This window comes from Balaenoptera borealis (genome assembly GCF_965194805.1).
Source record: "Balaenoptera borealis genome assembly, chromosome: 1".
Lineage (NCBI taxonomy): Eukaryota > Metazoa > Chordata > Mammalia > Artiodactyla > Balaenopteridae > Balaenoptera > Balaenoptera borealis.
In genome coordinates, this window is record NC_138860.1 from 96,660,575 (window position 1) to 96,682,871 (window position 22,297).

General features: G+C 44.9%; 1 protein-coding gene across 1 annotated transcript; it reads left to right on the forward strand.

The window, feature by feature from the left end:
* Window positions 1-690: 690 nt before the first annotated feature.
* On the forward strand, window positions 691-21,184 carry LOC309609437 (oviduct-specific glycoprotein-like; the record flags this gene model as incomplete). Its single annotated transcript, XM_082350932.1, has 13 exons — window positions 691-701; window positions 3,837-3,861; window positions 6,779-6,845; window positions 10,165-10,194; window positions 10,603-10,807; window positions 11,789-11,845; window positions 13,501-13,666; window positions 14,151-14,275; window positions 15,564-15,672; window positions 15,773-15,958; window positions 17,853-17,969; window positions 19,187-19,322; window positions 20,308-21,184. 13 exons carry the CDS (start codon window positions 691-693, stop codon window positions 20,772-20,774), a joined length of 1,701 nt encoding a protein of 566 aa, XP_082207058.1. The 3' UTR covers window positions 20,775-21,184.
* Between the last annotated feature and the right edge of the window lie 1,113 nt (window positions 21,185-22,297).

Below are 22,297 nucleotides of genomic sequence, written 5' to 3' on the forward strand. Positions count from 1 at the left end.
TTTCTTAAGTTGTTTTTTAAAAAAACATTATGGTAAAATATAAAATTTACCATTTTAACCATTTTAAGTGTACAATTCACTGGCATTAAGTACATTCACATTGTGCAACCACCATCCATCATCCCAAGTTGAAACTTTGTACTCATTAAACAATAACTCTCCTTCTCCAGGACCTTGACAACCACCATTCTACTTTCAGGTCTATGAATTTGACTATTCTAGGTACCTCTATGAGTGGAATCGTACAGTGTTTGTGCTATGTGTCTGGCTTATCATTTGATTTCATAAGGTGTTGACTTGCTCCTCAAAGTGTGGTCTGTGCACCAGCAGCATTGGCATCACCTGGAACCTGTTAGAAGGGCAGAATGTTCAGACCTCCTAAATCAGAGTTTATATTTTCACAACTTCCCCAGTGACTCCTGCATGTTAAAGTTTGAGAAGCATTGGCTTTATCTACTTAGAATTCTAGATGGGTCAGGAACCAGGCAGGGAAGTCACCAGCCATTCAAGAGTGAGCAGCTGTGGTGTATCAGAAGCTTTTGGGCCTTGTGGTGTGTGGTAGTGAGCAAGACAGACATGGTCAGCCCATACTTCGGCAGCTTAGTCTAGAGAGAGAGACAGGAAGGAAATAATGTTTTAGTGCTAGCCAAAAGAAATAAAGATTGCTAAACAGAAGGATGATAGCCAGTCATGAAGAAGTGGTAAATCTTCCCTGATGAAGTGACATTTGGATTGAGTCCTAAAGGTTGGATGTGGGTTAGCTGATGCTTGGGGCTGGGGAAGAATTCCAGATGGAAGTGGCAGTGTGAGAGTCCTGCTGTGGAAGGAGCTTAGAGCTTCCTAGAGAAGGAGGGCACTGCAGCTAGGGGTAAATATGGAGGTGGGGGTGCAGGATAAAAGGAGATGAGGTTGGTTGCCGCTGGATGGTGGGTGCTGTGAGCCATGCTGAAGATCTCAAACAGCGAAGTAACGTGTTGGATGTGCTTTTGAAATGGATTCCATTGATGTGCTTTGGAGGGGAGACTATGGAAGCTTAAAGGGGCCTAGGTTTTGTTTTGTTTTTTTCTTTGACCTAAGCCACCAGGGTTTAGGCAGCTGAACTAGGCTTGGCCATTTGGCTACTTCCATCTAGGACTTAAATCTGGAGGCAGTGCAGCAAAGATTCAAAGAATGGGTATCTGGCAATGACGAGTGACAGCCCAGTGGCGGCATCACCAGTCCCACCAGTGGAACTTTCTAACCAGACTTTCCATGACAGGACCCCGGCAGTCTATTTTTTTTTTATAAATAGTCTTTCTTGGATCCTGACTGTGTTTTAAGACTGATTCTTGATACTGAGTTTTATGAGCTGTTTATAAATTTTGGAAATTAACTCCTTATAGGTCATATCATTTGCAAGTATTTTCTCCCATTCAGTAAGATGTCCTTTCATTTTGTTGATGGTTTCCTTTGCTGTGCAAAAAGCTTTTAAGTTTGATTAGGTCCCCTTTGTTTAATTTTGCTTTTATTTATTTTGCCTTAAGAGACAGATCTAAAAAAATATTGTTATTTATGTCAAAGAGTGTTGTGCCTGTGTTCTCTTCTAGGAGTTTTATGGTTTCAAGTCTCACATTTAGGTCTTTAATACATTTTGAGTTTATTTTTGAATATGGTGTTAGAGAATGTTGTAATTTCATTCTTTTACATGTAGCTGTCCAGTTTTCCCAGCACCACTTATTGAAGAGACTGTCTTTTCTCCACTGTATATTCTTGCCTCCTTTGTCATAGATTAATTGACAGTAAGTGTGTAGGTTTATTTCTGGGATCTCTATCCTGTTCCATTGATTAATGTGTCTGTTTTTTGTGCCAGTACTATACTGTTTTGATTAATATAGCTTTGTAGTCAAGCTTTGTAGTATGATTGTGCTGAACACCTGAATTAAGGGAGTGTGATACCTCCAGCTTAGTTCTTTTTTCTCAAGGTTGCTTTGGCAATTTGGGGTCATTTGTGGTTCCATATAGATTTTAGGATTACTTGTTTTAGTTCTGTGAAAAATGTCATTGGTATTTCGATAGGTATTGCATTAAATCTGTAGATTGCTTTGGGTAGTATGGACATTTTAACCATGTTAATTCTTCCAATCCAAGAACATGGGATATCGTTCCATTTCTTTGTATCACTTTAAAATTCCTTCATCAGTGTTTTATAGCTTTCAGAGTATATGTCTTTCACATACCTGGTTAAGTTTATTCCTAGGTATTTTTTAATTTTTAATGTGATTATAAATGGGATTGTTTCCTTAATTTCTCTTTCTCATAGTTCATTATTACAAACAAAGAACCCAATTAAAAAATGGGCAGAAGGCCTGAATAGACATTTTTACAAAGAAGATATATAGATGGCCAACAGACACGTGAAAAACTGCTCAGCATCACTAATCATCAGAGAAATGCGAATCAAAACCACAATGAGATACCACCTCACACCTGTTAGAATGGCTATCACCAAAAAGTCTACAAATAACAAATGTTGGTGAGGGTGTGGAGGAAAGGGAACCCTAGTACACTGTCGGTGAGATTGTGAATTGATGCAGCCACTATGGAAAACATTATGCAGGTTTCTCAAAAAACTAAAAATACAACTACCATATGATCCAGCAATTCCACTCCTGCGTATGTATCCGAAGAAAGCAAAAACACTAATCTGAGAAGAATCTTGCACCCTAATGATCATAGCAGCATTATTTACAATAGCCAAGGTATGGAAGCAACTTAAGTGTCCATCAACAGATGAATGGGTAAAGAAGATGTGATGTACATACACACAATGGAATATTACTGAGCCATAAAATGAAATTCTGCCATTTACAACAATGTGGATGGACCTAGAGAGTATTATGCTTAGTGAAATAAATCAGACAGATAAAAATAAATACTCTGTGTTATCACTTATATGTGGAATCTAAAAAATAAAACAAGTGAATGTATATAGCAAAACAGAAACAGACTTGCAGATACAAAGAACAAACTAGTGGTTACCAGTGCAGAGGAGGAAGGGAGGGAGAGGCGAGATAGGGGTATGGGATTAACAGACACAAAATACTATGTATAAAATAAATAATCAACAAGGGTGTATTGTACAGCACAGGGACATATAGCCATTCTTTTGTAATGACTTTAAATGGAAAAATAAAAATAAAAATAATGAATCACTGTGTTGTACACCTGAAACTAATATAATATTATAAATCAACTGTACCTCAATTAAAAACAACAGACTGATTCTACAACATGCCCATTGATTCTAAGTTGCCTTACAGGCTTTCCTTTGAATTCCTGTTTTGATTGATTTAGCCAGAGCTGGTGTCTGTTGTTTGCAACCTCACCACCCTGACAATTACTGTCTTGGTCAGTGGGGAAAATGCTGCATGTTCTGTGAGGTTGGAAGTGAATGGAAGCTGTTGTCAGAGTTACGGGAATCTTCCTGCAAGGTCATCACTGTCATCAGGAGTAACAGCCCCTCTTCGTTGATTTCTATGAAGGGTATTTTCTGTCTTGTTCTGACCCTGCTCTGCTGACTCCACCCCCCACCCCTTCCCCAAGAGCCTTTCTGGGCTCCATCCACTCTCATGTGCCACCAAAGGTTGGGCAGCTGCTCATTACTGTATACTTTAATAACAGTGTAGCAGGTGCAGTTGGCTGTCTAATAACTATTCTCCCTCCTTCCTCCATATTTACCAACAGGACTTTGATTTTGTTCAGGTACGAGTGGCCATGTCCTTTAGAGAAGAAACACATCAAGAACTTGGGTCCTGGATGATTGTGCTGAACACCTGAATTAAGCAGTGCTGATTAAGCCACCTCTTTTGGATTTCTTTTAATGTGAGTTAATAAGTTTTAATTTTGATTAAATTGCTTCTAGTTGAGTTTTCTGTTGCACCTAACAAATGCAAATAGTTAATAGTGCATTATATTTTTGAGTATTTACCTTTTAAACACTCTATTTAAAGTAATACTTTTAATCATCTGAATACTCTGTAAGATAATTATTACTATTTTTGTTATATTCATTCATTTTTTTGTTTGTTTTTTAGATTCCACATGTAAGTGAAAACATACAGTATTAGTCTTTCCTTATCTCATTTCACTAAGCATAATACCCTCCAGGTCCATCCATGTTGTTGCAGATAGCAACATTTCATTTTTTTTGATGGCAGAGTAACATTCCATTGTACATATATACCTCATCTTCTTTAGCCATTCATCAGTTGATGGACACTTAGGTTGCTTCCAAATCATGGCTATTGTAAATAATGCTGCTATGAACATTGGGGTGCATGTATTTTTGTCAAATTAGTGTTTTCATTTTCTTTAGACACATACTCAGGAGTGGAATTGTTGGATCATATAGTAGTTCTATTTTTAATTTTGTGAACAACCTCCATACTGTTTTTCGTGGCGGCTGTACTAATTTACATTCCCACCAAAAGTGTACTAGGGTTCCCTTTTCTCCATATCCTTGCCAACATTTATTATTGTTGTCTTTTTTGGTGATAGCCATTCTGACAGGTGTGAGGTGATATCTCATTGTGGTTTTGATTTGCGTTTCCCTGATGATTAGCAATGTTGAGCATCTTTTCACGTGCCTGTTGGCCATCTGTATATCTTCTTTGGAAAAATGTCTATTGAGGTCTTCACCCATTTTTTTAATTGAGTTGTTTGTTTTTTGATATTGAATTGGCTGAATTTTTTGTATATTTTTGAATTTACTCCCTGGTCAGACATATCATTTGCAAATCTCTCTCCCATTCAGTAGGTTGTCTTTTCTGAAACATAATTATTAATATTTTAATGTTATAGGTGGGAAAACAGGCTCATAAAGATTAAGCAACATGATCCAAGATTATATGGTCTGTCAGTCAGGGTCCTAAGGAAAACAGGTGGTACACTCAAATTAAGATAATTTGAGGAGGGTTTATTTACAAAGAGACTAACTACAGAGTTTTGGGAGTGGTGTAGGGGAATCATAGAGCTAGTATAGGAAGCCAGGGCTAGAAGAGTGGAGCTGTTACAGGGAGAGGTTACCTGAAACTGGAAGAAGAGATAGTCAGGTCGAGCAGTCTTCCTTGAGAGGAACAGTGAACCTCGAAGGAGGGTTATGGTCATCTTGATGTGACTTCATAGGGAGTGATCCCTAGGGGAATAAACACCCTGACCTCACTCTCCTTCCTCCCTCTACTCTTCTGTCAGGCAGAGCCCACTGAGCTATTGGATGTAGTCCAAACAGACTAACTTGCAGGGGCAGAGAGCAAGGTGGAGAAGGATGGGGAGGTAGAGGGACAATTGGAAAATATCTGTTGTGGTCCAGGCTGTTTGCCCCTTACTGTCCTCTCTTGTCCGAAATGCAGGTCAAATGTCGTGACCTCAACACAAGAGATGCCCAAAGTTCCATCAGCTATTTATCATCATGGGATGATGTTCATTTGTTCATACTTTCACCTTAAACCTAAACAATTAGCCATCAACAGTGCCCTCATATAAAGTAACAGGAGGGAAATGGGAAGATAAAAACAAGTAATATAAAATATAGCTGTTACAATCCCTGCTTCTATAACTGGACCCAATGCCAGTTGCCTCTTTCTAAGCCGGAGTGTGCTCCTTGGCTGTGCTTTTTCTTAGCTCATTCATTCCAAAGGCAGACCATTTAATTGCTGGTTCTGGAGCTACAAAGATAAATCAGTCACATATCCTGACTAAAAGAGCTCACATTGCAATAGATGAAATAGTTATTTAATTTTAAATGTAGGCTAATAAGGGGTAAGTAGATACCTGATCTCTGGTTTGTGATGAAATTAAAAGAACAAGAACAACAATGAAAGCAACTCTGCTTTAACTGGGTTTTTTTTCACCCTTGGGATTATTAATTATCAATACTGGATAATTCTTTGCTGTGGGAGGCTGTCTTGTGTCTTGTAGGGTGTTTAGCACCATTCCTGTCTTCTACCCACTAGGTACTGGTAGCACCCCTGCCTCCATCGTGACAAGCAAAAATGTCTCCAGACTTTGCCAAGTGTCCCATGGGGGGCAAATTATTGCCCAATTGAGAACAACTGGCTTAAAAAGTAAAGAAAGAGGCCATTGCATGGATGTGTAGCAACATATTTATATGTCTCCAAATCATGGTTATTTAGTCAGTTGGGATTTCCCTTTTGTTTTGTTTGTTTTTTGTTGTTACAAATAAACCTGCAGTGAACATACTTTCTTTGTGTACTTGGGCAGATATGTCTGCATGGCAAATTTCTAAAAGTGAAGTTGCTGAGTTATAGGATGTGTTTAGGATTGTAATGTTCTCAAAATGACTTCTAAGGAGATTGAATAAATAGTGTTACCTTTACTGCTTTATTAAAATATTCTTTTTCGAATTGCCTCAAGTTTTACACTTAAATAATATCTAAGAAATCATGGGTTTTTTGGATAATTACATTTTCGAACACACATTAAAATAAACACATAAATATTAAAATTAAAAAATCCTAATGCACAACCCGAGATCATCTTTTATATTAAATATTGGGAAACAATGCTCTAGTCTATCTCCTTCATTTTAGAGATGTGGTAAAGCTGTTTCAAGCTTACACTGATCTGGAGTCAACACTCTTTTTGTTCTTATGTTATTCAACCAATTGCTTTTGTTCGAATCATACTTCTCCAATTCTTCCACATGAGAATCATGAAAAATTTGGTCAAATGCTTTGTTAAACCCACAGCCCTTCACGTCTGTGATCTTGCCTTCATCTAGTTGAGTGTTGTAGAATGTGGAAGAGGTTGTGATGCAGTGGGGATTTCTTCAGCAAGCCAACTAAAAGGTATTGTACGTGCCTTTTGTCATTTCATGAGAACAGGCTGAGCATTAGGAAGGAGTGTTTTCTAAGTATCTGGGTGGGTGTGTAAAAATACAAAGCAACGGTTGTACTTTTGACAGCAGGAACCCAAGGAGGAGGATTGGGAGCGAACAGTGCGACGTGGCACAGTGATTTTCAACCTGACCCTCACTCAGCATTTCACTATTCATCATCTCCTACACACAGAGGCTTAGTTGCCAATTCTTTGGCACAGTCATCCCTGAATGAAGCAGAGGTCACTCCTGGGCATCCATTGTTATATCTTGCCGTTCTTCTCAGCATCATTAGTCACTTTTGAATGGATGGAAGAGGGAGGTCTGGGATCCAGCCTTGCCCACTGCAGCAGACTAGGAGCCCAGAACACTGAGCCAGGTGCAGATAAAGGAGGTTCAGTTGGCAAGCAGATTTGGCCCTGTGATGGGTACAGCATGAACGGCTAGTGCCCCTGGAAGGAGTCTGGGTGGAAGGGCACAAACCTCGTGGGAAATCTCAGTGATGTGGTATCTGGGGAGCAGGAGGTGGGGTGAAGGGAGGCTTAGAAGCAGAGAGAAGCAGGCATTGACATCAGGGTGATCTTAAAAGACACGCAGTAAGGCCCCAGGAGCCTGGCAAGAATGAGTCAGGACCCAGGCCCTAGGAACCAACTGTGGTGCCTACAGTTATAAACCAGGAAGAGAAATCAAAGCAGAGACCCAGAAACAAGAATTAGGGCACAAGGGCTAGGAACTGGGAAACAAGTAAGAGCTTGGTCACTAGAGTTAGAAACTGCACCAGGGGTAATCTACCAATGGTGCGAGATGTTGCCAAATCTAATCCAGCACTGCATTTATGAGGCTTAAGTATCTCCTGATTCTGATTAATACTAGCTGAAGGTATGGAGGGTGGCATTGAACATGCAGGTGAGACCTAATGATAGTACAGAGCAGGAATTGGATCTCAAGTTTGTTTGGAAACAAAACTCATGTGATTTCCACTGCACTCATCCAAGAGATAAAAGAGAGGGACACACACTGGCTCTGAGGAGTGTGATCCATGTGTTCACTAAACTAGAAGCTCCTTGAGCAGAAACTGTCTTCATCACCACATACCTAGGGTGCCTATCAGGGCCTGGCCTGTGCTGAGTGAATATTCATTGAATACATAAAGGAAGGCAAAGAGGGCCGAACAAATGGAGATACAGCCTCTGTTGGGTGGAGTATTCTCTGGCTTTCCCAAGTTTCAGTGAAATATCCTTGCCCTAAACATTCTATACCAACTTATTGTTCTTACTGCATGATATCCAAGCAACCTGCTGATACAAATTAAACTTTCCTAGTTTCTTCATATTGGAAATGAAGTGAATTCAACCACTAGTCATTGTTACTTCCCAGTGTCATTTATTATATTGACGTCTGGTTAGCACCTCACTGGCATGTGGATTAGGTCAGCTGTGTAAGTCTCCAAGAGGACGGGCATAGTGGATACACTGAGAACATCCAGTTTCTGGTCCCCCCAGATTGAGGTTCACACCCTGTAATATGGGACCTTCTCATGATCTGAGAGCCTCTATAGCAGAAAAGAAAACTGGTAGATCATGAGAACACTGGAGTATAGACCTATGTTATTTATCCTTCATATTATTGTTGTATTTTTAAAAAATTGGCTCCCAGGTGTCCAAAATTGGGTTCATTATATTCCTTAGGTTCATGACACCTCTCATGACAGTGTCACCATTGGCTCACATACTGGCTCAAACATTGTTGACTCATACAAAAATTCAGATTTTTGTCTTCTCTTGAGAAATTGAAGAATCCTCTAAAAGATTGGTTCTATTTCACTGCAAGGCAAAAATTAGTGGCTACTCAGAGTTCTGTCCCTGTTCATACCAATCTCTGTTGTCTCCTGACCAAGAGAAGTTGAAGTGTATCTCTGGGCTTGAACTGTTATTCTAATCAAGTGGAGAGTAAACTATTCTCTTGTGTCCACTTCACCGATTTACATTACCTGCCTGTCAGCGTTTGAGTTTGAGAACCCTGCTCTGGGAGGAAACTCCTGTGCCATCCCTAATAACTACTACCATTCGCTGAGCCCTTACTCTAGGCAAAGCACTGAACTAACAGTTTTTCACACATTATCTCTTTATTCATATAAAACCCTATGAGGTAAGTTCAAGTGTTATCTCCATTTTATAGGTGTAGAAACTGAAGCTCAAAGAGCTAAATAACTGCCCAAAATGATAAAACTTGTAATTTTTGACACTGGGATTCAAACTTTGGCCTGCCTGAGTCCATAGCTTGGCCTTTTTAACTTTACATTACACAGGTTTTCTAACCACTAATCTTATAACATTAGAATTACTGCTGCCCTTCAGTGTTTCTTCCTCATACTCAGTCCACGTGGGGCTGAATTCCAGGAGGAGGGGCTGAGTACCACCCTGCCCTCGCCAGGGCCCATGGTGGACACCCACTCTGTGCCAGTGTCAGAGGGAGTTGTTGCTTTGTTGGATCTGAGAGCTATAGCTCTGCTGGGCGGGAGGACAGGAGATGCTGGGGTCACTGTGACTCTGGGGCAGCTGCCCATTAATCACTGTCCCTGGTTTTGTGTGTGTTTAGCTGGGCTATCCCAGTGCTGTCCCAGGGTCATATCTGGGGAAGTGCATATAAAGGGGCTCGAGGTCTAGACCTGCAGCTCTCAGACCACAGAGATGGGGAAGCTGTTGCTGTGGGTTGGTGAGTGTGGTGGGTCCCAGCCCCACAGTGTCTCTTAGTTCAGGAGGTGCCAGGCTTCATAAGCTCATTGTCTGTGTGGTTCCCGGGAAGCATCCTGCGACTCGGGGCCCTGGATTAGGTAGAGGTGGGACAGGACACGGTGAAGGGCCAGAGGGGCCCAGGGAGGAGTGGTCAGAGCAGTGGTTGTGCTCTGGCTGCACATTAAACATTTTTATGCCTGGCTTCCACCTCGGAGCAGTTCATTCAGAATCTCTGGGGGAGGAGCCAGGATATCACTACTTTTAAATTAGCATCCAGGGTTGAGAACCATTGACCTTGAGCTTTTGCTGGGACTTCTAAATGTCATGGTTGTCCCTGTGCAAAGCACGTGTGTATACGTGTGGTGTTTATTGAAGTGGAAAGGAGCTTAGATCTGGCTTCACCTGCTCAGTGTAGAGAAGAGGAAAGAGGGAAGGGTGTGTGTGTCTCCATTTGCTTGAGTTGGTGGGTGCACGCAGAACTGGAGGATGTGCTGGGGTGTGTCACTCTGGGTGTGCCTGTGAATCTGCATGTGATTCCTCCTTTGTCTCCCACAGGGCTGGTTCTTGTGCTGAAACACCACAATGGTAAGGACACTGTGTGGTCCTCTCCAGAGCCAGGGAGAGTGTCCACCTGAGAAGTGCTCCAGGTCTAGTGCTCCTGCAGCCCCGCCCTGCCCTGGCTCCGTGTCAGGGGTCACTGACCCAATGCAGTTCAGCAGAGGATTTTCAGTCACCTGCTGTTTGGCTCACTCCTTGTGCCAGGATCCAGGCTCGAGGATCCATTCTGATGAGGGTTTCACAAGGCATTCTTCCCCCCGCCCCCGGGGACCCCAGCAGTGGGGGGAGGGACCTGCCTTCAGTGTAGCTTTGGGGAGTGAGTGGGGAGGTGTTACAGTGGCCTTGCCTCTTGAGCTGTGTCCACGCTGCTCTGTGGAAGCTGCTCTCCACCCCCACCTTGGTTTCTGCCAACAAATGCCTGCTCTGCCCTGCCAGGTGCTGCCCACAAACTGGTGTGTTATTTCACCAACTGGGCATTTAGTCGGCCCAGCCCTGCTTCGATCCTGCCCCGGGACCTGGACCCCTTTCTCTGCACCCACCTGGTATTTGCCTTTGCCTCAATGAACAACAATCAGATTGTTCCTAAGGATCCCCAGGATGAGAAAATCCTCTACGCAGAGTTCAACAAGCTCAGGGAGAGGTGTGTTCATTTTGGATGTGGGGTTGTATTTTACAAATGGAAGAGAGTTAATCCTTTTCTCCTGTGAGTCGTCAACTTTCCTCTGATCCTTGTGTCCTAGCCTCCTGTCCAGGGCGCTCCGGATCATCCCTGCCTTGGGAGCTCCCCGCTGCTCAGCACTCTGAGCTCGTCCTTGCCCCCTTGCCTTCGTGGCTGCTGTGGCCCCTGCTTGGAATGCCCTCCTCTCTCTTCTCTGCCTGGCATCCCCCAACTCACCCTTCAAGCCCCGTGTTGAGGATTCTATGTGTTAATGCTGTTCAAGCGCTTCAGAGAGGGCTGTGCATCACAAATGCTTCACAAATGCTAGTGTTTCTGTTACCATCTATCACCTGCAAATGAGCCCCCCAAGGGAAGGGCCAATGTCTGTGAAATCTTTGTACACCAGTGGCTGGGTCAGTGCCCGGCAGAGAGCTGGTGCTCAGTACTCCCTCCCCAGGACTCCTGGGCTCTCCTGCCCAGGGGGTGGTCTGTCACTGCATGCATGGTTATAGAAGGGTGGAGAAAATCCATGTCACTAGATTACAAGCTCTGGAGAGGAGAGCAGGGAGCTTGTCCTCTGTTCACTGCTGTATCTCAAGCAGCTAAAGCAGTCAGTGGCAAATAATAATGGCTCAGTAAACGTTTGTTGACTAAGAAAGTGAGTGAAGAGGAATTTTAGGCTGCTTTTTCTTTTCCTTTTTATGGGACTGTCATGGGAGCGGGGAGTCTGGGGGGCTTTGGGCAGCCTGGGCTTCCTGGGTGTGATGACTTGTTTGTGGGCTGCTTGTTCTCCCTCTTTTCCTTCTTCCCTTCTTGGGTTCTGCTGGACTCTGCTCTTTTCTTCCTTAGGTTCCCCCACCCGTCTCCCCCTTTCCGTTCCTGTCCTCCCATCCCCCCTACTTCCCACAGTTCCCCAAATGAATGAATGAGAACCCAGCTCACGGACTCTGTCCTGCATCACAGGAACAGGGAGCTGAAAACACTGCTGTCCATCGGGGGCTGGAACTTCGGCACATCGAGGTGAGACTGTGCTGTCAGGTCTTCTCTCTGGGGTGGGGGCGATGTATGGGGGAGGAGCAAGCAGGCCGGAGGTGAGGACAGAGTGGGGAGCCAGCTGGGCCGTGGGGAGACACGCTAGTACCCCCCCGAGTCCTGACCTGGCCCTGGAGTCCAGGGTCCCCCGACCTCTCCTCCATGGTGAGTGAGGGGAGACGAGGCAGGTCCAGGAGGTGGTGAGAAAGGGGCTGGGGGGAAATGTGGGGAAAAATGGGGTGCTCATAGTTGTCCCCTCAATGCTTCATAAGAGGCAGGGCTTTTGCCTCAGAGAGGGGAGGAGTCTTCTTTAGGACATGGATAAACCCCAAGCCTCCCAGGGCCTGGGTTTCCTCGCTTTATAAATGGAGCCAGTGGTATCAAGCTGAAAGGATGGGAGGAAAGGAAGTGATATAAACAGGATGCTCAGCTGAGCCCCTGGACACATGGTCTGTGTCCAGTGCACGGTGGCTACTCCTCGTCGCCCTCCACTAGGCAGCGTGGAGGTGACAAACTGCCTTCATGTTCTCTGAAGAAACTTTCCCCCTATTTCATGGCTGAGGCCAAGGGTAGAGAGTTGCCTCCCTTCCTGCCTTAGAGGAAGGAGCTGTAGGAGAGGGACACCTGGAGGCCTGAGAGTGCGGGAACGTGAGGAAGCAACTGGCACAGAACCCAGGAGCAATGCAGGGAGGATGCAGGGAGCTGGGTGAGAGCCGGCTCTGCCTGACCCCAGGCCTCGCCTCTCCACGGGCCGCCTCTTCTTGAACATTTTGCTGTGTCCAGATGCTGGCCAGGGGATTTACATGCATTATCTCATGATTACTCAGGAGAGGCTTACAAAGTGGTTGTTTGGATCTCAAATTTGTAGGAAAAAATCAAGAGTCAGAAATTAAGGAACCTGCAGTATTTCACCCAGGTGTCCCTGAGATCACCCAGCTAGGAGGTGGCAAACAGATAATGGAACCAGGCCTGCCTAAGTCTGAATCTGGTTAATTTTCTAATCATTGCACTCAGGACTAGTCCCAAATTGCTTAAAGTTCAATAAGTTACAAGTTTTCCAATAGTGTCTTTACTATGGGAGAGAAAACACTAGAAAAAATAGAAAACAATCAAACAGCCAAAGAACAAAAGAGCAAAGAGTCCAGAACCCTTAGTCAGAGCATGGCCCTCTTGTGCCACGTTAGCTCAGAGATCTTTCTGGAAATGCTGGCCCTTGGCTCATGTTCCCTCCCCGAATCTGTTCAGGCAGAGAAAGTCAGTGCCAGGACAGGGTGTCAGGACTAAGCTGTTACCCACGAGGAAACAGCAGAGGGACAGTGCCTGGCTAGGGGCGGACCATGTTTTCAGAGGCCAAGCTGGCCTGAGCCTGCTCTCTCCACCCCAGGCTGTGTGCTTGTTTCCATCTGGCAGGGGGAGTTGTGGTTTGCAAATCCTCCCTGGAGGCTGAAGTCCCCGTTCCTGGGTATTGGAGCCCCGTGCTGGGAGGGCCTTTAAGAGGCTCTGAGAGTTTCAAAGACCTGCCTTCCTTTCCTCAGTCACATCCACTGTGCCCTCCACGGGGTGCGAACCAAGGGGTCTTGTAAGGGATGCTGAGGTTGTGGCTGAGGCCAACGCTCCTGGCCTCACCCCTGGTCTCCCTGCAGGTTCACCACGATGCTGTCCACATTTGCCAACCGGGAGAAGTTTGTCAATTCAGTGATAGCCCTTCTGAGGACACATGGCTTTGATGGTCTGGACCTCTTCTTCTTGTACCCTGGACTCAGAGGCAGCCCCAGCCGTGACCGCTGGACCTTTGTCTTCTTACTTGAAGTAAGGCCAGCCTGGCAGCTCCCGAATGCAGAAATGATTCTACTTTGATCATATCTGGGCTCAGGGCAGAGGGGAAGCCTAAGGCCGGGGACAAGGGCAAGACAGCGGTAACAGAAGGTTGTTTACTGCCATCACCTGCAGGTGTTGGACAAAGAGCTGCCTAGCAAGGGCCCTGTGGCAGCTCTTTCTCTCTGTCACATCCGGGCCTTGGCCCAGCCCTCCAGCCTGAGTGATGCCTTCTCCTTGCAGCTCCTGGACTCCCTCAGGTGGGCTGTCTGAACTCTGCTCCTGGGCCTGCTGCCAGCCTTCTGTTCAGTGACTTACCACATTGGCTCACGTCCGCCTTTCTCACGAGCCTGTGGGCAGGGCCTGTGTCTGACTCTCCAGGCTCAAGGGGCTCCATAAATAAAGGTTTCTTGGATGAGTCTTGTTTTCCCAGACTCTGCTTTGTCTGGTTCTCGCATCTGCCTCTCTTTCTTCCCAGGAGCTCCTGTTTGCTTTCAGGAAGGAGGCGCAGCTCACCATGCGTCCAAGGCTGCTGCTCTCTGCTGCTGTCTCTGGGGACCCCCGTGTTATCCAAAAAGCGTATGATGTGCACCTTCTGGGAAGGTGAGTGGGTGCTGCCTTGGTGGACAGGACATTGGAGGGAAGGAGGCATCTCAAGCTCAGAACCCCAGAGGTGCCCAAGCACTGTCCTTGAGCTTTCCAAGTTCCTGCCCTGCTGTGAGTGCACCTTTGGGAGGTGGGCTGATCAGGAGCATGGGTGGGGACAAGGATTATTCCAGTATATTCTGGGCTTTGCTTAGGAGATCAGCGGGAGGTGATGTAGTACCAGTCCTCACCACAGCATCTTCTTGGGTAGAGATCTATAGCACTCATCGCTGGGTCTCTAGGAGAGAATCCAGTGGTCTGGCCTCTGCTGTCCCAGAGTCCCCTGTAGGCATTCACTGGGTCCCAGATAGCTCGTATCACATAGACGGATTAGTTGCCAACTACTGCCACTGCAACAAAAATAGGAATGCCCAGTCAGGCCCTGTTTTCAGAGCACAGGTCTTCATGCAAAAGTTACAAAATCAGGCAAAGAGAGCTCCTAACTTTCTGGACAGCTCTGGACTAATTTTCTCAAAGCTAAAGAATCAAGTATTTACAGATGTGATAACTGAGGCAGATGCAGAACACAAGAAATCACACGCAATTTTTGCATGTGATTACACTTAGGGAGAGTGGTTCCATTGTGGCAGGAAAGGTGAGAGACCCAGTGGGGCACAATTGGCTAGTGTTGGTCTTACAGCCAGGCAGGATTGAGTGAGACCACCTTCACCTAGCTGGGTCACCTTAGACAAATTAGATAACGGTCTGAGTTTCAATTTCTTCATTTTAAAATGGAGACAATTGTAGTACTTAGGGCATTGGACAGATTAAAATTACATTAGATAATCCATGTTAACCTGTACACCTGTGACCTGGTAAGGCTCAATTACACTTTGTCATTTGGAAAGCTTTCTGGAAGAGATGGGTTTCAATGGTTCCTTGAATGGTAGAAGGACAGAAGCTTTTTCATGCTGTGGGTCAGAACTGCTTACACATGACGATTTATGCAGACGTCTATTGCACTTGTATCAGCCTGAATGCCTTTGTTTTCTGTTCTGACCCCTGCTCACTCCCTTGGATACTCTCAGCATGGCATAGGTCCTGATGCACCGCCGTCCCTAACCAGCTGTGTGTTCCAGGGGCAGCCTCTCAAGTGGAGGGCACAGCTTGGGCAGTCCCCACAGGCAGAAATGGCAGGGAAGTTGGGTGCCCAATGTACAGCTAGTTAGCTAGTCATCGCTGTGATGATTGGACTTGAAAATCTAGCTAGCACGATCTTCATATCTCCTCTTCCTGCCCCTTACAGACTACTGGATTTCATCAGCGTCTTGTCTTATGACTTACATGGAAGCTGGGAAAAGTTCACAGGGCACAATAGCCCGCTGTTCTCTATGCCCAAGGACCCCAAATCTTCGGTAAGAAAAAGAAAGCTCTCATGTGTCCCAAAAATCTGTCCCTGAGCCAGGCCATTGGCTCTTGGTAAGAAGGAGGGGTTTGTATTCTTCCTACCTGTAGGCATATGCCATGAACTACTGGCGAAAGCTTGGGGCAGCACCTGAGAAGCTCCTTATGGGGCTCCCCACCTATGGACGTACTTTTCGCCTCCTCAAAGCCTCTAAGAATGAGTTGTGGGCAGAAGCTGTGGGACCAGCATCTCCAGGGAAGTACACCAAGCAAGCTGGCTTCTTGGCTTATTATGAGGTGACAGGAATGGGGACCTCTGTATATTAGTTAGGGCTCCCACACCCCAGCCCAGGGCAAGAGCAAGGACAGGGAGAAAGGCAAGAGTGAGGGCTAGAGACAGGACAAGGAGGTGGTTTACTGGGGCAAGGGAAACCCACTCTCTGGGATATTCTGTTTCTTCTGGGGAAGTTGAGTCCTTTGTTAGGGGTGAGGAACTAGGTGGAGTCTGAATAGATGAGGACAGATATTTTACCCCTTAGAAGAATCTTAAAAGATATTTAAGTCAATCCTGACTCAATATATGGCCTAAACATAATTAATATTTGCTATATATATATATATAATTTCAAACATTTGCCAAGGTAAAAGAATAGTATAATGTCCTCTCACTCTCCCTGATTTCCAAATACCCCTCACCCAGCTTCAATCAATAACCACTCATGGCCAATCTTGTTTCTTCTCTGCTCCCTGAATCGCTCCCTCCCACTACTAGATAATTTTGAAGTAATTCAAGACATCTCCCATCACAGATTCTTTCTCCTCTACCCTAATTCCACTCCCTAATCCCCATCTCAGCAAAGCTTACTGTTGACTGAAGGAAAGTGACATGGACCCAAGGGATGTGAAACAAAAGAGAAGACAGTAAGAGGCACCGAGTATGTGGCTGTAGTACCTGGGAAGGTCTTATGGCGCAGGTGGATCTTGAGCAGATCTTTTTTTTTTTTTAATTTATTTATTTTATTTATTTTTGACTGTGTTGGGTCTTCGTTTCTGTGTGAGGGCTTTCTCTAGTTGTGGCAAGCGGGGGCCACTCTTCATCATGGCGCGCGGGCCTCTCACTATCGCGGCCTCTCTTGTTGCGGAGCACAGGCTCCAGATGCGCAGGCTCAGTAGTTGTGGCTCACGGGCCCAGTTGCTCCGTGGCATGTGGGATCTTCCCAGACCAGGGCTCGAACCCGTGTCCTCTGCATTAGCAGGCAGATTCTCAACCACTGCGCCACCAGGGAAGCCCCTGAGCAGATCTTTGAAGCACAGGTAGAGTCCTGATGGGCACGAATGACAAGATGGGAAGGACCTCCTAGGCAGAGAACAGCAGGCACATAGACACAGGTGTGTAGGGGTGCCAGGGAGTGAGCTGTGTCTTTACCTGAGGTAGTAGTGGAGGTGCTGGTGTCTCTCCAATCTCTATTCTGTGCTGGCTGCCTGGAGGTGTTTTCCTGCTAGTCCAATGAAGCATGGTTATGAGTGATGACATAGTTGAAGGAGTGTTCTTGAAGGACATCATGGGTCAAAGAAATTTTGGTAGACTAAACTTTTAATTTAAAAAAAAACACAAAAAAACCTTGCACATTAACTTCTGCAGCCCAACTTGAACACATCTACGTCTTTGCAGCCTATGGTCTCCAGCTCAGTGATGGGTACCCAGTCCACACTCAGTGCTTCTTTGATTGTAATAACCTAGTTCTCCCTGCCTTCAAGACCTTTATATTTATTATAGATTCGAAAGTTAGTTTGATAACTACCTAGATGGGGCAGTTTATGTTGGTTTTAATGAACAGAGGAGATACTTGTTCATGAAAATTCTTTGAAAAAGATACAGGTTTGGTCCAGAGTCAGGTTTGTTACTGTAGTAGTTTGGTATTGACATTATTTACCAAACCCTGGTTTGGTTACTTAAGGATGTCAGCCACTCCTTGGTTCTCTCTCTGTTTATCCATCACGGATATCAGAGGAAGGAATGTGTAGTAGTAGGAATTTCGCAGAATAGAGAGAAGGCCCTTTGTGAGTGGCTTCCCCACTCTTTGGTCTACCTTCTTCTCACTCCCTGGTGAGGGATTCTTGGGTTCTTTATCCTTGCTGGTGCTTCCCTCCATGGCACTTCACAGAACTGACCTGGTGATCTTCTTGGCAGATTTGCTCCTTCATCTGGAGAGCGAAGAAGCGCTGGATTGATGATCAGTATGTCCCATATGCCTACAAGGGGAAGGAGTGGGTTGGCTATGATGATGCCGTCAGCTTCAGTTACAAGGTGAGACCTTGTTCCTTTCTTGCTCCAGCATAGAGTTTCCCTCTGCTTCCATGAGGCCTTTGTCTGTACCGTCTGTGAGTGTGTGTGTGTGTGTGTATGTGAGTGTATGTGTGTGTGTATAACTATAAAACTGGCAGGTTAACTTGTTAGCCTGTAAGTAGAAAAAAATCTCAGAATCTTCAGTTTCAAACTTAACAATTATGGGGTTCATTCTTATTTTACATTTGGGAAAAGTAAAGCCGAGAAGGAGCCAACTGATTTGGCCTTGGAGCTGTTTGGATATGACAGATTGTATCTTTTCCATCAGCCTTACAGAAAACACTCGTAAAGTAATAATAAAACCTGGATTCAAGGCTAAACATCTGCCTTTTAGTTATATCTGAAGTTTAAAAAATCATGGATAAAAGCCTTTATTTTCTTATACGTGTAAAGTGTACAATATTATCTGCTCTTCTCCTCCTTTCTAGCATCACTACAGTATAAGGTATGTTGATGTGATTTATAAAAAATAAAGCAATATCTGTCATTTAATATGATGATAATGGTGATTAGCAGGCTGGGGAGACAGTGTTTAACATTTACTATGTGCAAAGCATTGCTCCAAATATTTTACATGTAGGAATTTAAAAGTTGTTTTTCAAATCGTGGCAAAATATATACAACATAAAAGTCACCATTTAACCCATTTTGTTACAGTTCAGTAGCATTAAGTACATTCACATTGTTGTGTAACTATCACCCTTATCCATCTCAGAACTTTCTTGTCTTCCCAAACTGAAACTCCACACCCATTAAACAACTCCCCATTCCTCCCTTACGCAGCTCCTGCTAATCCCAACTCTGCCTTCCATCTCTATGAATTTAACTACTCTAAGTACTTCTATGAGTGGAATCATAGTATTTGTCTTTTTGTAACTGGCTTATTTCACTTAGCATAATGTCTTCCAATTCCATCCATGTTGTAACATGTGCATGTAGGAGTTCTTTGGATCCTAAAAATGTTGGAAATGTTATTATCCATTTTTTTTTACCCATGAGGCAACTAAGAGACATAGCTTTATGTAACTTTTTTCAAGATCCCATAGCTGATAAGCAGTAGAGGCTAGATTCAAATACAGACTACATGCCTAACCATCCTGCCATATTGCCTTCTGAGAGCCCATCTGTTTTTGCCATTGTACCTAGTACAGTGGGTTGACTGACTACTGCTTTTTCAGGCATTTTTCATAATGAGAGAGCATTTTGGGGGGGCCATGGTGTGGACATTGGACCTGGATGACGTCAGGGGCACTTTCTGTGGCACTGGCCCTTTCCCCCTTGTCTACACATTGAATAATCTCCTGGTGAAGGCTGGTGAGTAGCTATGACCTGGAAGCTGGGGTTGGCTGTTGCACACCCAGCTACTGGTGCATGCTTTCTGTTAGATCTAAAGGCTTTGGTGAGGCAACATGACACTGAAGGAAGACAATAAGCTTTGATGCCATGCTAGTCTGCTTTCTGATCTTGGTTTGAATGCATGCTCTATTTGACCTCTGTGAGCTTTGTTTTCTCCATCTACAAAATGGGAGTAATCCTCATAGTCAGGACATGATACAAACTAAATGAGATATGGAATGAAAACATTCTGGCTCATAGTGAACACAATATATGTTAGTTTATTTCTCTATTTCTTTTTCCTGTTTTCATGGGACAAGAGCCAGAAAAGGAAATTAGGTTTCTTTTTGATATCTCTTTGATAGTAGAGACTGCCTTGGCAGTTAGGAGATGGAACCTGGCATGCTAGAGCTGCAACAATCTTGGAGATGGTCTATAACCCTCATTTTGTGAGGAGACTAGGGCTCAGAAAGATAATACAGCAAGTCAGAGGTGGAAATGGGAATCCAACCCAATTCTTTACAGCATGCTGTCTAGAGCAGCTTCCTTGCCCTCAGCCTTGTTCCTGGTGCCTCCCACAATGGGGGACACAAAAGGGTTCTCCTTGAGGATTCCACAAGTAAGAAACAGGCTTTGGGGGCAAGGTCTTGCTCAAGGTGCAAAGGTCAAATCAAGGGCTTATGCATAGAGAACTGGCACACTCGCCTTTGGGGTTACTCACCGGAAATGTAGCAGACCCACTGAGTGCCCATGGGTCCCTGGGATCATGTTACCATGATGAGGTAGAGGAGCAGGGCTTCTATGTGTTGAGATTTTGTCTATGTCCTCAAGTGGGTGCATTAGGAAATCCTCCAATTCTGGTGTGGGAGCAAGTACTTCAGCCCTGGAGTGGGTCTAGTCCTGCCAGTGGTAGGATGGGAAAGAAGGGGTAGGAATCTCAACCTTTTCTGATGATTTCCTCTAGAGTTCAGCTCAACTCCTTCACCAAAATTTTGGCTCTCAACTACTGTGAATTCTTCAAGAATTGGCCCTGAAAGGCTGACTGTGATCAAGGATTTGACCACTGATTTGGGGATCTTGCCCCCCGGAGGAGAGGCTGTGGCCATGGAGATCCATAGAAAGTCTGAAACTTTGACCACAGTCCCCAGAGGTGGGCTTGTGACCCCTACAAGGGAAACTCTGTCCTTTGGAAAGCACCCTGTAACTCCAGAATGGAAGACTGTGACCCCTGGAGAGGAGACCATGACCTCTGTGGGCCACCAGGCTGTGACCCCTGGAGGGATAACTGTGGCTCCTGTGCATCTTCAGACTGGAGAGAAAATCATGCCCCCAAGAAGGAAGGCTGAAGCCCCTGAGAAGATGACCGTCCCCTCAGGAAAGATGACAGTCACCCCTGCTGGGCAGACTGAGACTCTTGAGAGGCGATTTTGACTTCTGAGGTAGACCCTGACCCCCTGGTGGGTTACTTTGGTCTTCACACAGAAGCTGAAAACTGGATGCTGCTCTCTGGTCCTGTCATCTCGCCCCCAGGACACACTGCTCTTGCTTTTGACAAGCCCTTTGTTCCCACTGATGGAATCATTCCTCTGATGATTCAGTAACCCTTCCAATGAGTCCTCTCTCTCTAAAGAAAGAAAATCCAGAAAACTCTGCTGTGGACCGAGGATCCTAAAATCTGTTGTTGGCAGAAACTGGGGAAAGTCCTTGCCTTTTCTTCTGGGTCCCCTGACAGAAGCTGCCTGTGCCCAGCCATTCATAAACCATTCTTGGGGCAAAGCAGGCCCCAGGCCACACTGAGTTCATCTCTTTTCTGTTGAATAAACTGGAAGCATAAGAAATCATTTGAGTTCTCTGAAGTTCTTTTCTTGAAATGACCTGTGCTAGCCAGTTGTCAGCTTCTCCCTTTCAAGCTCACTTTCCTCTCCTGTTATTTTTGGAAAGAGGGAGTTTGTGTCTAGCCCATGCTGATGTGGATTCCAGTGTCCACTATGTGCTTCCCTCTCTGCCGTGAACAACTGCTGTTCACTGTTGGTCAGAGCCAAAATCTCCTCTAGAGAAGTTTTCCATACTCCTCAAGGGGGCTGAGAGAAGAAGGAGGGTGTTGTGCCTTCCAATTATATTCCCTACTTTGTAAAGTCTTAATTGTCTCTGAAAAAACACCCCCACCTATTCTCTCCATAAGAAGTGGTGGAGGGGAAGACAAACGCAGTCTTTTTTTGTGTTACCTGCAAACTTCTCCTAGGTCTCCTCCAGAAACACCAGTTCCTATACTACACACTGCAGTCCTCCTACAGAGTATTTTCCTGGGCACGATTGACCCTCATAGTCAATATAGACACAGGACCAATTTCTAACCCCCCTTTTCTGGGAAACAGTGATGCTAGTGAGTGTCAGATCTACCACCAATGTTACCTTTTCTTTTGGAAGTGCAGCCTCCACGACTTTAAGATAAGGGTCTCATTAAAATACCTGTGGGAGCAGGCACCTATCATAAATGATTAAAGCAGGTGAAGACTGTATCCACACATGTGTGGGCACGTGTGCCCGGGACCATGTTGCCACAGCATAAATCCCAAATCAGTTAAGCTGAAAAACCAACCTCAAAACTTAGTGGCTTACAAAACAGCTATTTATTTAGCTTATAATTCTAAACATTGGTAATTTAGGCTGTGTTCAATTAGGTGTGTGGGTTTTTTTTTGGAAGAGTTATTATTTTTTTTAAATTGAAAAACTAGGTGGTTTTTATGGTCTGAACTGGTCTTGGCTGGTCATGGCTGGAATGGCTCAGGCATCTACAGTCAGCTAGTGGGTTGGGTTGGGGTTGGCTTGTTTATCATGGCCTCAGCTGGGCTGACTGAGGTCTCTTTGCATGAGACCTTGCATTCTTCAACTGGCTAGTTTACATGGTTGTGGTCTCATTGTTACTAGAAAGCAAGAGAGAAATCTCCAATAGA